The sequence below is a fragment of the Plectropomus leopardus genome, chromosome 20 (genome assembly GCF_026936395.1).
Source record: "Plectropomus leopardus strain MGB_pleo_1.0 chromosome 20, ASM2693639v1, whole genome shotgun sequence".
Lineage (NCBI taxonomy): Eukaryota > Metazoa > Chordata > Actinopteri > Perciformes > Serranidae > Plectropomus > Plectropomus leopardus.
The window spans coordinates 15,159,579-15,176,022 of NC_142195.1; the positions used below are offsets into that span (position 1 = coordinate 15,159,579).

A 16,444-nucleotide genomic window follows, 5' to 3' on the forward strand; every position below is an offset into this window, starting at 1 on the left:
GTCTTCAGGGTCTCCTTGCATACAGCTACGCATCCACCTCCAGCTGCAACCCTGACAGCAGGCCAGCACGAAGGGAATCCCTGGCATTCAAACCTCCTGGAAACATTCCTCAATTGTGTGTATTTGTGTGTGCGTGCACATTTGCAAGTGTGTGTCACGACCAAACAGAAGTAACATGTGGGCCCAATTAGAAAGTCGCCGTTTGTCCTATTCTCTGCTTCCCTGGCTGAAATTTCAGTCACAAAAAGAGCACAACATGAATTTTTGATCGTTCTCCCAGGGCGCTATAAAACTATGCAAAGTACAACCGAGAATCAGTAATGTCATGTCCTTGAAGCCACTAACGCAAAGCTTTTAGAGTTTGTTAACAATTCTACGATGTGCAGTACGGTTTGTTAAACAGAACTTATTCAAGCTTTTTTTAAGCTGCTACTGTTTAGGATTTTGTTCATTAGAAAAGGCTGCAGTTTTCATAATAAACCGCTAACACAAAAGTCCCAGCCATATTTTTAGTTTACTTCAAGTTCAATCCTGCCAAAGAAAAACTTCCACCGGGAATACACCCAGCACATATTGCCTTCACTTTCTGAGAAGTAAATCTGCGGTTTTCAAACAGGTGTTCAGTCTTTCAGCAAAGACTTAGTTAAAGTGTCTCAGTGCTTAATGCTCATTTTCCCTCTTGGATCAAACATGAATAATGTTGGAAAACATTTTACTGTTCAACAATCACACAATTCTCAAACGGAATGACAGAGGAATTTGAAATGTTGACACTTTCACACCAGTTTGAGCACAACTGCTTTTCACTGACGGACTTGAGTCGTGTGTAGTTCTGTTGAAGCCCCCTTTCAACTCTTAGTATAAAAGGACAATCACAAACACCCTGCTGCTGCATTACTGAGCTTCATCAGTGCCTCCCTCTCATCCACTTCCTCTCAGGGAAAAAAAGTCCTGCTCAATGAAATAATTCAAGGAGCTGGGAGGCAGTTGTCATGAATGAGATTCCATATAACAGGGGGGACCTTTAATTAAAGAGCTGGGCGGTCCAGTGATCATGCTTAATAACCTATTGAAATAAACACAACAAAGACTCTAACTAGGCTGACGCAGGGAGAAAGACAGAAAACCAAGGTGTAGGTCTGATGTTTGAGGACACACAGCCAGTAGCAGACACCCACTGGCACTATTGGCCAACTGCTGGTCTATTCCCAAGAGGCCCATTCACCACAGTCTGACCTCTGTAGACTCCATAGTTGTTTAAGGGGGCCAAATACAGCTAAAGAGGGATTAGCAAGAGGCCACAATTGAATTTGATATGCTGACAACAATGTCAATCAAGCAAAAAGACTTTCAAACACAAATCAACCAATGAAATTAGCAATTCAGACCATAAAAATTGAAAGGGGGCTCTTTTTAATACAGAAATTCAAAGTTTGGGTCTGTCATGCACACAGAGATTGCAGAGGAAGTCCTCATTAATTTAGTCCTGTGGCAATTTCTGGCTTAATGCACAGCCAGATGAGCTCTGCTCTGGGGATCCCAGGCTGTACTCTCAAAGATGCTAAAATTTGGCAAAGCTAAAAAAAAAAAAAAAGGCATGCTAAAATTTTAACTGCTTCAAGCTGGAATAGGCAATTTTCTTTTGGCTTAATTGGCCAAAAATCCCATAATCAACTGAAATTCAAGTGGACTTAGACAAAACTAGTCTTTGGAACCTCCAAATGCTCTGTTTTCAGGCTTTCGACAATCTAGCCTGTGACGGGAAACTTTGATTATTTACATGTCATTTCAGAGACAGGGCGTTCCTATTGGCTGTTCTACAAATTCTGATGTGCAGGCAGCATGTGTAAAGTTATTATTGGTATTTAAATAAATACATATGGGACTCACAGCAGCAGTTTCAAGAAGTTGTAGTTATTGGCTTGTGTTTGTCCTCGAAAAATATCCAAGAAAAAAATGTATTTGTGAGAAAAATACTGTACAGGTGTGCAACTCTCATTGCATGAATTCAAATACTGATTTACAGATGTGCCAAATTTGACCATGACTTCACATTTTTTGATACGGGTGTGTGAATGTGCTTTGCATCATATTCACTGCAGCTACTGTTGCAAAAATGTGAGCTTATGTTTCATCATTTGTGATTTTGTAGTATAGGATTTTTGCACCTGCAATGAAGAATTTGAAAAGCTATAACTGCTATGTTTTCATTGTGGAATAAAACATCTGAAAGTGTTACTAGGTGACTTCAAATTTACAGATACACATATGTGACTATTATCTGTGACAACAAATTCCACTGTCCAGGTGCTCAGCTGTTTTGCTCCAGTAACACATTCATAAGCATGTCCCTTCGGTGAAAGCCTGATTCAATGGCAAAAAATCCAGCAGAGCAACTTGCCATTCAGCATTGAAAACAACTGCCTACACTACAAAGTAACCCAAAAAAGTAAAACTGACTGATCAACAAGACAGTCTAAAAATAGAGTCTGAAAATAGATAAAACATGTGTCAATATCAGTGAAGCATTTCAGGGATGGAGAGCTAATGTTGCTAATAATTCAGCCGTCTGCTAACTGGAGCTAAAGGCTTAAAGCTGTGGCTGGCAGCAGCAGGAGATGGACCCCTAGTCAGTGGCTGCAGCACCCTGGTTCCAGACAGCACAAACACCATCTCTGGGGGACCAGACAGCCATGACTCCCTGCCTTAGTAAACTTTCTGTTACTGCCTTTACACAGGTTAGACCCGGCACTGACACCTGGCGCTGGCAGGAGGGAGGCAGAGGGATCATGAAGTGGCTAGCTAGCGAATTCTCAACTCACTGTGGTCTGACAAACAGAGAGAGAGAGAAAAGCACAGGCAGCGAGGGCTGAACGATTCTCTACAATTAAATAAGATTAAATAAATCAATGTATGGGAAAGACTGGGCTGTATGTAGGCACATGCATATGCCCATAGTTATCTGGTGGGTGTAGCTTAGGACAGAGAGGGAAAGGGAAGAGCTGCAGGAGGTTTATTTTCAAATTCTGCTGTTTTTTTTGTTTTTTTTTTGCCTCTTTCAGATATCTGCCTGCCCCAGCTTTAACTCTGAAAATAAAGAGTCACCAGAGGACAAAAACAAGGACTAATGTAACGTGATCAGTGTGTTTGGCACCTGGCATCAACATTCTGTAGGAGTTTGGAAAAAGGGAGTTTGATTAAAGAAGTGTGAAGTCTGAGGGGTAGCAGTTCGACCAAGAAAATCAAATACAGCACGTCATCACCAAGTAGCCCCTGAATTGCACGCTACATTACTTAGGCGCTGACAAGCAGAGGTGCAATATGAGAAATTTGACATGGGGTTACATGGGCAACATCTTTCACCTGTTAATCACTACAGGCAGTCCCTCCTCTCCCTCTCCCTCCATCTCTGAGACGCAGGTTGCTGTGCTGACCTGCTCTGCTGCTGTGAACCCTCCTCATATGCAGCTGCTCTGCCTTTGAATGGTTCCCTGTGCGCTCCTCTCCGCTGTACTCCTGTGAGCTGGCCAGGGGCAACACCCAGTGTTAACGTGCCAGGGGAGGATTTCCAGAGCCTCAATAAGAGCTAAATAAACCAGCCTCCACATCTGGGAGAGCAGTAACACTGGTAAACACTGGGCTGCGGCCTGCCCACAAAGCTAGGCCCTTGTTTCCACTTAATGATGATAGCCCTGGATTTCTGCACTGCTGCCTGTCACACTCACTTAGACTCATCACTGTGCTCTCACTCAAAATCACACGCTCACAAATATTCACTCACACCTTTACACACGGCAAAGGGTTACAGTTTCTGCAGTCATACAGGATTGGTGCTGCTTTTGGGGAGGCAGAAGACTGCTAGAGCTCTGATTTCTGAAGTGAAAAGATTAAAAATATGTGTGTGAGACATCTTGTTATCTCCAGCAGTGTTGCTCTGGTCCAAATCACTGCATACAAATAAAAGGCTGCTTTTGGACTACTTCCAGTATAAAATGTGCCATGTGTCAATGCACAGCTGTGAGGCCAAGCTACTCTTTCCAGAGACATAATCTGGACTAGAGGACTCCCTGCTGGTGACAGAGGATGAGAGCAAAGAAAAATCTAAGCCATGAAATACACAAGTTGTTTGCACAGTAAGTGATGATAACAATCAGCCATAGTGTCTATAAATGTATCATTAATTATGCCACGTCCAAAAAGACTTTCACCTGACACGTTAAAAGGATATTCTGGTTGTTGTATGGTAGTAAAAATATTTTTATGCACTTTCCTAGTATGAGAAATGAAATAATGACACAGAATGGACAAAAGTTCATTATTAACATATAGAAACAGCATACAGAGGCAGGTTATAGCATGCCATGTCATTACTTTTAAGCACTGTGTGTTTCCAATTCCATCCAGTGAATACTGCTCCCTTACAGACTTTATAATAATGTATCGGCAAAAATGGCAAATTCTAGTGGTAAACCAACATATGTCTGATATGCTTGTGCATGGTGTAACTACTTTGGTGACCATTTCTCCTCCCGAAAATGTAATAGATGATTGTATAGGTTTATGTGTAACAGCACAGCTACAACAAAGTCTGTCACTCACTCAAGCAAGGAAAAGTTGTTGTCATGTTATAACATAGTTATATTTATCGTTTAATAAAATATTTAAATGTAATGCCATCAATGTTAGTTTATCCCTGGACTATCGGAATTGATATAGACTATAGATATTTTTCAAAGTATTGTATTGATGTTAGAGATTCCAGTATTGTGACAACACTAGAGCTCACACTTATTTAAAACTCACCCATCATTGGAGCAGGTCATGAACTCTTCTTTTATCTTGGGATGCCAGCAGCCAGAATTTAGCATAGCTGTGTGGCCCTGAAAAGAGCAGAAAGTTCAAATTAACAAACCACACACTTTTAACCGGCACTAAACTGTTGCTGGCCAAATCCTGTGGCAAGCTTCCAGCTGCTTTGAGGTGAAGCGGCACACACGTGTGAATCATGTGGTTTATTGTGAGTCCAGTTGGCAACATGGACTTTCACTGCTGCCGTACAACTGTTACAGTTACAACAGAAAGAGCTGGTGGAACCTTTAAAAGGTGAAATGTCGCCAGGAGGAGCCAATGACGGGGAATGCAGTAAGATGTGTTTTGCAGTCTTATTGCACACAAATTACACGCAAAGACAGCTGTTGTTCTTCACTGTTAAATCTTGAGCCAAAACTGCTGCGCCAAAAGGTCACCAGCTGATTATTTCAGGGGTGCTATTACGTTTTGTGACGCTGCATTTTCTGAGTTGTGTTGTGTGAACAGCATGCCAACAGCGCAGCCTGTATCCACAGAGACTCAGTCATCAACTATGCAAACCAAAGTTCCTAGAAGGCACCATGGTGTGGCCTGATCTGAATGCACCTTAAAGGTCTCTCCTATGAGGGAAGGATCTTTTTGGCCTTACAATTTTATCATTTTGTAACTTTGACTTTTGGCCTTTCTTGACATACACCTTGCCCTACAACTGACCTGTGAACTGAGGCAGTGCAGCACGCTGTGTCACAGCTTCAAACAGCAATCTCCTGCAGGAGTAACTTTTAGACGTTTCCGCTGCTGGGGTAGTCCAGCGGAGAATTATTCATAACAAGTGACTTCAAAGGGGAATAACCTTGAGCGAGGCCTCCCCCAGTGCCAGGTCAGAGAGGAGCAATTCAGTCAGTGTGCTGCAAAGAGGCTTCAGACATGACGTGCCGCTATTTGACAGGATGCTCAAGAAAAGCAGAGCCTTGCATGAGCAGAAGTTGACCGAATGACATTGGTATGTGTGCATCAGGAAGAGAGGCCTGCCTGTTCACTGTCAAATACTTTAAACACACCATTTAAGCAATTGATAAAAGGGAACTGCCCATGTCTTAAATTTTATGGTAAAATACACACTCACTATATGATGAGGTTACAGCTCAAATGGGCTGTGAATGACTGCTTCCCTGCTCTGTGCAATAACATGCATTACAAGAGCCTGATGAAGGAGCCGCTACCTTCCTAAACAAACCTGATTCCTCTTCCTCAACAGTTTAGGACAACAAATTGCCAATGACTAAAGAGAAACAGACTGATGTTAATACTTACAGCAAGCCAAAATAAAGGAGGTAAATGACAAACAGCAACAAGAATAGAAACTTTGATGATAACAAGTGACTAACTGGGGACAAAACTGGCATGCAAGGATGTAGTTTTGAGTGGCGGACGTACAAAAGCCAATTTTGAGCATCAAACACTTCATTTCGTGTATTCATATAATGTGTACCTTCAATGCATCATTTTTTGTGGAATTGTCCTTGATTTAATCAGAATAAAAGTTATCTGCTACTTCTATATATTTTTTTTTACGATGGACGAAGGACCATGTTCTAAATATTTGGGGAGGGAGGGGTCCCCCAGAAATCTACACCTATGCTGACATGCTCCATTTGTTTTTATTGCAGCTGCATTTGAACTAGTGTCTATATTTGTTAGGTTTAGGTTTTTATAAATCAATAAAGCAAGTTGACAGAAAATGCATTTTGATTTATCTGGCTAATGACAGAAAAAAGTTCATTTATGAAGCAAAATTGCACAACATTTTCTGGTTTCAGCTTTTATAAGATGTGAAAATCTGAAATGCTCAATTTCTCTGTTTTTCTCTATTTGGATTTCGGACTGCTGGAAGGACAAAACAACCAATTTGAAAATTTTGCTAGAAAACTTTTTTACTTTTTTCCTAGATTTTATAGAACAAACTATTACTCACACAGTGGGATGAGGTGAGAGTCAAGTTATTGTCAACAGTAGAGGCTCAGACTTAATTATCACATGAGACACAGCTAATCGACTGGGACACTGTCAGCGGGCCAAAAGGCATTTTCATTGAACCAAACTCTCCCATCAGCTCCAGATGGGGCTGAGCAGGACAAGAATGTAGGACATCCAGGAAAACACTACTTGCAATCAATGGGCCTTCACTTGTTCAAGTAATTCATACAGCTGGTATAAACTATGTCTAAATGCACTGCAGCTGGCACGGATGGTTAGTGACCACCAACACGACTTTCTCAAACACAGTAAAACCCAAACATGGACAATTAATTAGGATCCTCCTTTGTAGAGGCAGGTAAATGCAAGAGATGAACCGCGGCAGTCCTAAAAGCATGTGGTGGTCCTCTCCCCCTGAGAGTGCCTCTGGCTGGTCAATACAACACAGAAACAGAACAGCTAATGGCTGCACCTTGCTGTCATTAAACGTTGGCAGAATCTACCCAATAGAGAAAAGCATTGCATCCAGCCTGTGTTTGGAATTAGCACTCATTTTCGGGCCTGTGTTTGCTATAGAAAACATTATTGCCTGAAACGTATTTAAAGCAGCTAAAATCAATATTTTTATAGTATCAAACTACAGAATGAAAACAATGTAAAAAGGGTTGCTCACAGTGATGAACCTACAGAGCATTATCACCTGAAACTATCATCATGAGGAAGTCATACAGGGAAAGAAACACTGATCAGATAGGTTTTAAACAAACATCCAGGTCTGCCAAACTTATTTGGAAGAGAAAATGTAAGAAACATTTGCAAACTGTCAAAAAAATCTGTCTTCATTTACAGGTTTCTTGGTTTAGTTTTTACCCAGCATCCTTGCAGTTGTATGCTTTTTCTGTCTGAATAAAGTGCTTAAAAATGGTAGGGTATGGTTAAATCTTTGGTTTGTTTGCAACCTGGCTGTGTTACCAGATCTCAGCAATTAGTTAGGTGAGTACTGTATTATCACAACTAAGTGAAACAATGGTTAATAAAAAATGAAAATATAACCCTGACTTTACCTTGGTTTTGGCCATATCCACAATGTACTGGTCTCCCTTCACACATTCCATGACATTGAAGCCGTCACGGTCCAACACCTTGGCTTGTGCATTGCCAGAAACCACCAAGATGACATCACCAGTGATGCTGTACTGCAGAGACTTTATCTGATGACTGAGGGGACACACACACACACACACATATGCACAATAAGTGTCTTGGTGCCTGTTTGCAGGCCATCTATGAGCTGGGATTTTATAAGACTTCTGTTTCAAAACATTTTTATACAAGAAGATTTTAAATCATTGAAAGGGTTCATGGAAATCAACAACAGCAGATATATGTACAGTAGCTAATAGTAACAGAACAACAGAAGATGATGTGCATGTGATGATTGGTCTCTGATAAATGGCACGCAACAGACACTCACACACAATGATAGAAACAGTGAATGTCATTTCAAGGCAAGAAATTGAATAATAACTATGATAACTAACATATCACACACAAAACATAATGAAACATATTAAAGGAAAACAGACATAAGACAACAACACAATAGCAATAAACATAGTAACATATGCATGTAAAAAAAATCACTGCTTATTAAAATGGATATGCAATTTTTGTAAGAAACACATACGATTCTACAATGCAGAGCAGCGCATACAAGAGGCAGATAACTATCTGGACCACCCAAACCAGAGTGAGATTAGCAATTCAGGTCAGTATCAAATAGCATTAACACAGCAGGTGGTAGATGGGGCACCAATATTTCTGTACACAGAGCAAGTGAGGCTAGCACCAATGCTGTTTTTAATTGGGTTTTTTGGCATCTTAAAGGGCTCTCTACATAACACCAAATGCTCATTTTCCTCACTGATTTAGTTTGACTGAGCTCATGAGTTGCCTTTTTGGGTCAGGGAAGCGGAACAGTGGACCTCAGCCACACAGCTTTCTATAAGAAGCCCAAACAGGCTACTGAATCACACTGCAATCAAATTAAATGTAGCGTACATTTCTGTTAATAAGGGGAAGCCCGCTCCAGCTCAGCCCACTGGTTCCCAAAACCAAAAAAGAATTCGATCTTTGATGATGGCTTTGGTGAAACAGAGTATAAACACGTTCAGACACACAAACACACACACATATCTCAGCCATCTGCTTCTGAAAGGCTCATTTTGAATGAACTGAGAGGATGTCACAAAGTTAACATGAGGCTCAATGAAGCTCAACAAAAGTGTTTGTGTGTGTGTGTACACTTTGGCACACATAAATGCACTGAATGTGCTGGATGTTTGCATGACACAAATTAACCACATGTTAAGCAACTGTGTTGATGTTCCATGCTGTTTTCTCAGAAGTAAACTCACCACTCGCAGGGCTGGAGGGATCTGAAGGCCTGAAGAGCCTGGTCCATCCCGGCAAAATCCCAGAACCGCACATCATAATCGTACCCGCCACTCACCAGACGGGCTCCAGAGGGGTCTAAGCCAAGAGCTGATACCTGAGGAGACAATGACCTTATTTAAAATTAAAATATGATTTATGTACCTTTCAGAGGCCAACCAAGTGTACAAGTTTGCATCTGGTCTAAGAAATATTTGACAGTGCAGTTATAGGACCTCCTCTAAAATGCAGCAAAAATAAATAAAAAAACAAATACTTAAAGTTTGTTCTTGTGTAATGATTGAATTATTCAGAGCTAAACTGTTTAAAAATTGCATTCAGGGTCTGGATACCAGATTGGGTCTATGTCTGACACACAGAGAGCTCAAAACTTTTTTTTTTTTTTACTGCAACAAAATATCACAGGAAACAGACCTAAAATTCAGCACAAAGCTAGGGAACACTGGCTGAAGCAGATCTCCAGATGTTTTAGCGTGAGCATAGTGTAAATAAATTATGGTGTGGCTTATAAGCCACTTAGGATGAATATAGACCCTCTTATTATCCTTTCAAACAGAGAGTCATTGAATAAATTTCCATAAAGCCACATAAGCAATAACTGCTGAGAGAAGAAGTCCTTACTGTCTTTGTGCCATGCTGCAGAGTGATCTCATGAGTGTCTGGAATCTTCTTCACTGGATTCTAAGAAGGAAAGTTGAGATGAATATAAGAGAGAATGAATGAGGTGTGTATTACAGTGTGACATTTCATTCCAAGATTCCATTACACATGACATTTTAAATTTAATAGTCAGTTTGACTAAAAAGTCTGGAATCACCTGCAAATGACGGACTGGGCACAGTTACACCGTTGGATATAAAAGTTTAGGATCTGAGCTATTTCACTGTTAATATTATTTATGTAAAAACCAATGACTCACCACATTTTTGAGTAATGTAAATTTAAGACACTGATATGTTTCAGGTGGTACAGACATTTTGGTGTGAGAAACAAACAGGAAACAACCCTGTAATTACTTTTCAGTAACTCAAGTTCATAGTTGTTTTATCCTGAAGTGTGACACTAACCACTGTATATATTTTCTTGTGCTGCCATCTAGTGGTGAAATCTTAAAAGCACCCCATGATGCAGAATTAAGAGGTGCCTTGATCAGTCAACTGTTTTCTCCGAAGACACTGACATGTCAATAGGAAAAAGCACAGGTACAATTTGTAAAATCACTGATGGTTGAATTCTATTTTGCTGCTTCGGTTTCAGGGTCCTAGTTTGTTATTGTACTGAATGCTTTCTTGCTGAGACACTGTAACAGCTTACGGGGACACTCAAAGAAAACTCAGCATTAACATGAATATTAATGTTAGTAGTAAAACCTTTGCTTTTCTTGTTATCACTACTCAAAATGTCTGCTGTGAAAAAAAGCCTATTTGGGGCAGCAGAAAGAAAGATTGGATTATTAAAAAAAAAAAAAAGAAAGAAACTCCACAAAACCACCTGTAATGCCTACTGTTAATAAGTTATTTCAGACATACATCGTCATCATCATCCTCTTGTGCCTCCTCTTCATCATCATCTTCATCACTGTGAGCCGTGCGGCCTGGTGGACGTCGCCCAAGCTCATCATCATTCTGTGCTGAATATTGAGGAGGTAGTGGAGGCCCAATAAGCTCTGAGTCTGAGTCTGAATCGCTGTCGCTGCTGCTCTCACTCTCCCTTTTTCTAAAAGGAAATTAAAGCATAATTGCCAAAGCTTTTTTTATGCTTGAACGTCAGACATGTAACTAACCTCTGAGGCTTAAGCAGCCTGACCAAACTGTACACCAAACAAAAAAATCCCTGGTTACCTGGAAGTAGCAGCTGCAGTTTTGTCTCTCTGAATTTGGGCTGATGACTTGACTGATTTGGAGCTCTCCCCTTCCTCCTCCATCTGACACTCCTTCTCACGCTCCTCTGAGGAAGCACCATAATTACAGTACAGTTACACACACCCAGGTGACAGAGTGACAACTAAACTGCTTATCATGATGGTAAACCTACCTAATACACGCTGACTCCTCTCAACGGCTGTGCGACGGGTCTGTTCAAAAATGGCATCCAGGTCAAATGTGCGAGCCTTTTTACCTGGAAGGGGCAAAACAGAGCTCATTTTAACAATTACCAGCACAACCCATAATGTCAGTTCATGACCAAAAAAATAAATTAAATTATTAACCATCTGTGTTGGACTGTACTTACCAAACCCAGAGAATCCCATGACGGATGCAATGTCTCCATCACCACTCATCTTACTCGATGCTGCAAAAGAGCAGGTTGCTTTATAATAACCTGGATTATCTTGTTTAGGATGAACACAAGTGAAGCAGGACACAGTGCTATTGGTTTTGTTGTTTTCTTTTTAACCAGGTTACTGCAGCTTAATGCAAGGTAGATTTAAGACTTTTTAGACTTTTTTAATGCCTCTTGGACTTAAGTTTGAGACCAATTTCCTAATAACCAAAATAGAAGGTCAATTTATGTTGCCCAAATGTTTATTATAACATAAAACATGACTTTTATTGTCCAGTGAAAACTTAGATTTATCTACATCAAATCTTGGAAAAAAAACTTTCGAGTGAAACACATGGAAGACAATGAACATATTACATTATTGTAAAAGTATGTATTTGGTTAACCAACAGAAGTGGGAAATATCTGGCGTTTCTGATTTTCTTGGCAATTTTGTGTTTCTCACTCCGCATGTGAGATTCCACTGCTTTGGGTTAGGGTTAGTCCACTGTGACAAGTTTAAAAAAGAGGAATTTATTAAATTATTTAATGAAAAAATCGATTCTACCAAAGATTTTGAGATTTCACTATGCAACATCAGAAAAGAAACTATTCACAAAATCCTACTTCCCATGTCTGAGCATTTTTAAGACTGAAAGATTAATTTAAATCAGTTTAATACCTATTAAGACCTTCTTTTTTTTACCAATGAATTTAGTGCCTTTGAAGACTTTGTGAGGATCCACGGGAACCCACTTTAAGCAAAGCAGCTTTAACTCCAGATGAGGTACAGTGACTGCTTAGAGTTCATCTTTGCTTAAGGGGGAATTGCTCTAATGAGATGAAAAATACTACTACGACTTTGTTAAAGAAAAAAAAACATAAACAACAAAATACAAAACCTGCTGTACCAGAATTGATGTTGCCTTAAACGCAAATATTCTATACTATACTACATACACACAGATATAAGTTTCATATAACTGACCTATGATCAACTGTACCCGCGAAAAAGCTTAGATAAAATGCCTTTAACTTAACTTTGTGGGTGTTACCACATATTTGTCGCCTAAATACTTTCCTTTCATAACGTTGCTAACAATACTGTATCATTTCAGTTTGAATTCAACACTATATTTAACACTGGAAAGCTTAAGAGCACCGATTCTATCTCGCCTTAAAGTCAGTTGCAGCTTTGCTACAAATAAAGGAAATTTAAAGCACCGTCAATCTGCAGGTACATTGTTTTAAAGGTTAAAATTATATATAGGCTACTAGAAACTGAACAACTCCTGGGCAGAGAGCATAAGCTAACAAATGAGCTAACAAAACTAGCAACGACGCCAGTGTATTTTCACATACTGGTTTAAGGAAGCAGGCAGAAAACCTCAAATAAACTACAAATAAAGTCTAATATATCTGCAAATACATGCAAGTCATGTGAAATAAATATAATGAACTTAAAAACGTGTAACAGCAAAACGATGCTACCTTCATCCACTTTGTTGGGCTCCATGTTTTCAAATACGAAGATTACCTTCGACCTCCGGAAGTGCTTTCTTCTTTTCCTTCTTCTTCTTCTGTTGCTCTTATTGCGGTAGACTCCGAAGAATCCCGTGATATTAGGACCAAGCGGCGATGCTGTGCATATTCATTAGTTTCCAACTATGGCGGGTGAGTTACAGCAGTTTTGTACAAATAATTTAGGTTTCTACATCTCACGCCAACATTTGCATGTCTTCACATATGCCCAGTAGCACGTGCCATGAAGATATTGGATGAAATTGACAGGCTAGCTAACGTTTGCTCGTTGTTGAACAGGGGCGTAGCACCAAATTCCTGGGCCCTGTGCGTAAACTGTCTCTGTGGGCACCCCGCCCTTCTTCTATTCATCTATGTCTCTCTCACACACCATATGACTTTTTTTCCCCACAAAGTCAGTTTCCTATCTTTCTTTCTTTCCAGTGTATATGGGTGCCATAGCAACAAAGAGATGATGTTTTTCTGTAGGCCAACCTGGTAGCTAACGCCCCCCCCTGGTCCCCGCCTCTAAAAGCCTACAGGATTTTTCCATTTGGATTATTGCATAAAATGAGCTCTGTGGCAAACAAACATCAATGATTATTACACTGTTTGTTCATCAAGATAATCTAAACATATGAGTGGTTTGGCTTGATGCTACTGTCTTTTTTTTTTAGACACAAAAAAAGCTTTACGTTTTTGGGTGGAGTATTTACTGATGTATTTTGTGTCATAGAACAAAATATGAAAGTCCCTTCAGCTTGTGAGAATCATAGACCTCATTTAAGTTTTTTTTTGTTTGTTTGTTTAACCACAAACCCATTTAAAAAAGAGCATTGAGTTTGAGAGAGGTGTTGAAATGCTTACGGATTTGCCGGTTTTAGGAATCATTACTGGGGTTCTTTATAAGTAGTTCTTTTGTTTAAAGACAAATTCTAGTGCAGGGAGGAACTAAACCATATTGCACCTTCGAGGGGTCAGAGGGGCCTCAGAGAGCTTCCAATTTTTTTTTCTTTTTTCCAAAGTTCTCTGTCAACTGATTTTTTCAGCCAATTTTAAATTTGATGTTAAAGGGTGTTAGTGGATTAGATGTCCAGTGGGAAAGGAGCTCAAGTGTGTGTGTGTGTGTTTATCATTTTGTAGATCCATCTTGGTTACCTTCATCATTTCAAATACTGAAGAAAGTCAGTGGCTATATTTCTGGAATTGTAAACTCAGAAGAAGAACTGGAAAACCTGCTTGAAAACCACAAACGAGCCACGCTGACTTCTTTCAACACGTGGTATGTATGAAATGGCATTTTTTGTTTTGGCTTTTTTCCCCATTTGGTTTGGCTCATTTGTGTAAACGGCCCTTTCTTATGATCCTAGGTCCCGTGGCTTGAAAGACTCTAGCAAACTGAGAACACTTTGGCAAGTGGAGGACTACTCTGACGATACTCCCCTTTGTGTTACAAAGAGAGTCATTCTGACCTGTCAACATGGCAAAGCACCTTCTAAAAAAACTTCTACAGCTAAGGTACTTTGACAAATATAATATCGTTAAGCTATTGACTAATGACCAGTGTTGAAGAGGCTGCTTTTTGAAATGTAATGGGTTACAGATTACCCTCTTAAAAATGTAATAAGTTACATAACTATTTGAACTACTTAATCAAAGTAACTTGTTACATATGACGACTTTTCAAACAAATGTTTTAAACACGGCAATAAAGCTGAAAATACCTAAAAACATAAATTTGTCTCAAAGACTTTGCTGACCCCCATTATTCAAAAATATGCCAAAATTGGGCATTACTGCAAGGCAAAAAGATGTAAAGCAACACAATAAATGTTTTAGTCAACATATCAATTTTTTACTGATTTTTTTTCTAATAAGTATAGTCTAGTAATCACCTATATTTTGATAAGTATCTGTAATTTAATTACATTACATTTTTCTCAGTAACAGTAACTGATTACAATCACATTTATTTTGTAATATAATTACTGTCACTATATACTCCCCAACACTGATAATGGCTTTCTGAATTTGAATACTTTGACATCAGAAACTCAAATTTACATGTTTAAGATTGAGTTTTGAATATTTTGCAAATCTAAGTTTGTGCTGCTGTGCTCATCCCCGATTATGTTGCCTGGCAGGATCATTCTCTGGAACATGCAAATACCAAAAAGAGGTCCCGTGTCCAAAGAGTGAAGAAATTGGACTGTCCAGCAAAACTCTTCATTCGCTATGTGAAGAGGTGAGTTTTCTGTTTTCTGCTTTAAAGCCTGATTCTGTGTGTGAAACTGAAAAGATGAATTTCTGTGAATTTCTGGAGCACTTAATCTTGGTGTACTGTGAGAGTAAGCATGGTTAAGTGTGGATGTTTTGCAAAACTTATGTTTTTAAATTGTTTTAGGTATGACACATTTAGTGTTAAAGGAGACGGCTCCAGAGCCAGAAAAGAAGATGCCATGAAAAGGCTGAAGCAAGAATTAGCCCGCACAAACCCACCAACTACAACATTTATCCATGTCAAAATTCCTCTTGCTGAAGCTCACCAAAACCACACCACTGAATTAGGATGTTGCCAGTCAAGACGTATCCACCCAAAAGTGAGAGACAAAATCCATGAGATGGTAGGACGGGGGATTACCTCTGTCGAATTTGTGAAAAGAGCCTTGAAGCAATATGTGTTGGCAGATCTGTGTGCACACGACCTGTGCAAACCCCACGAAGAAGACAAGGCCTACTTCCCATCTAAAATTACCATCCAGAACCATATCCACCTGGCTATAGTGTCGGGCCATTTCTCCGCTCTTGGCCAGGAAATCATGGTGGATGGAGACGGAGATGACGAGAGCGTGGCTGATGGATACATAGAAGACGAAAATATGGTGGATGGAAACGAAGGAGGACGAAAAGATGACATCGTGGAGGGATACAGAGAAAAGAGCACATCCCAATGCATCAAATCAGCAAAACTTGCGTTCAGAAAGGAACTAAAAAAGTTAAATGACTATTCTTATTTATGTGAAGACCTGGAGACTTTGGAAAGATCAACTGAAGTACTAATTAATCTTAGAAAATCTTTTGCAACAAAGTGTAGGGGAGAAAAAATAAAGACAAAAAGCTAAGTAAAAGTAAAGCATTCCTGTAATATGCATAGGGTGCGAAGAAACGAGAATGTGCATGAGGGACACAACAGTGTTTGCACACAGAGGTTTTTTTGAAGTCCTCAGAATTGACACAGGGTTATTAGAGCGTTTTCAAAAGCAGATAAATCTTTGTTGTTTTAGATAAAGATTGTTTAGGCCAAAGCAAAGTTTAATGAAAGTGATTCAGAAGAAAAGTGGATCTATATCACTTTATTTCAGTTTTGTGTGGGTTTGGTTCATATATAAAGATAATAAAGATCTGTTTATACTATGTATAA

The 16,444-nt window shown here is 39.5% G+C and overlaps 2 protein-coding genes across 4 annotated transcripts in view; one reads left to right on the forward strand and one right to left on the reverse strand.

Moving 5' to 3' along the window:
• Positions 1-13,089, reverse strand: part of wdr70 (WD repeat domain 70) — a 54,069-nt gene extending 40,980 nt beyond the window's left edge. For both annotated transcript variants that reach the window (XM_042509961.2, XM_042509960.2), the window contains exons 1-9: positions 12,994-13,089; positions 11,473-11,532; positions 11,275-11,358; positions 11,082-11,187; positions 10,770-10,956; positions 9,862-9,921; positions 9,204-9,337; positions 7,851-8,004; positions 4,804-4,880 (exon numbers count right to left, since the gene is read on the reverse strand). In XM_042509961.2, the coding sequence (XP_042365895.2) occupies positions 4,804-4,880; positions 7,851-8,004; positions 9,204-9,337; positions 9,862-9,921; positions 10,770-10,956; positions 11,082-11,187; positions 11,275-11,358; positions 11,473-11,532; positions 12,994-13,018 (887 nt within the window). In that variant the 5' untranslated portion in view covers positions 13,019-13,089. The remainder of the gene's footprint in view (positions 1-4,803; positions 4,881-7,850; positions 8,005-9,203; positions 9,338-9,861; positions 9,922-10,769; positions 10,957-11,081; positions 11,188-11,274; positions 11,359-11,472; positions 11,533-12,993) is intronic.
• Positions 13,030-16,434, forward strand: LOC121960300 (calcium-responsive transcription factor-like). 2 transcript variants are annotated; one of them, XM_088071373.1, is made up of 5 exons: positions 13,030-13,176; positions 14,167-14,305; positions 14,394-14,540; positions 15,164-15,268; positions 15,428-16,434. In XM_088071373.1, exons 1-5 carry the CDS (start codon positions 13,170-13,172, stop codon positions 16,143-16,145), a joined length of 1,116 nt encoding a protein of 371 aa, XP_087927499.1. In that variant the 5' UTR covers positions 13,030-13,169; the 3' UTR covers positions 16,146-16,434. The 2 variants fall into 2 exon arrangements, with proteins under 2 accessions (XP_087927499.1, XP_042365896.2); XM_042509962.2 differs by having other exon boundaries at positions 13,031-13,176; positions 14,394-14,541; positions 15,168-15,268.
• The last annotated feature ends 10 nt before the right edge of the window (positions 16,435-16,444 follow it).

Bases quoted from the DNA above. Each gene is read 5' to 3' on its own strand.
- LOC121960300 (XM_088071373.1), top strand. The intron at 14,541-15,163 runs GGTACTTTGACA...TTATGTTGCCTG, and splicing joins AAAAAAACTTCTACAGCTAA to GCAGGATCATTCTCTGGAAC. The intron at 15,269-15,427 runs GTGAGTTTTCTG...AAATTGTTTTAG, and splicing joins TTCATTCGCTATGTGAAGAG to GTATGACACATTTAGTGTTA.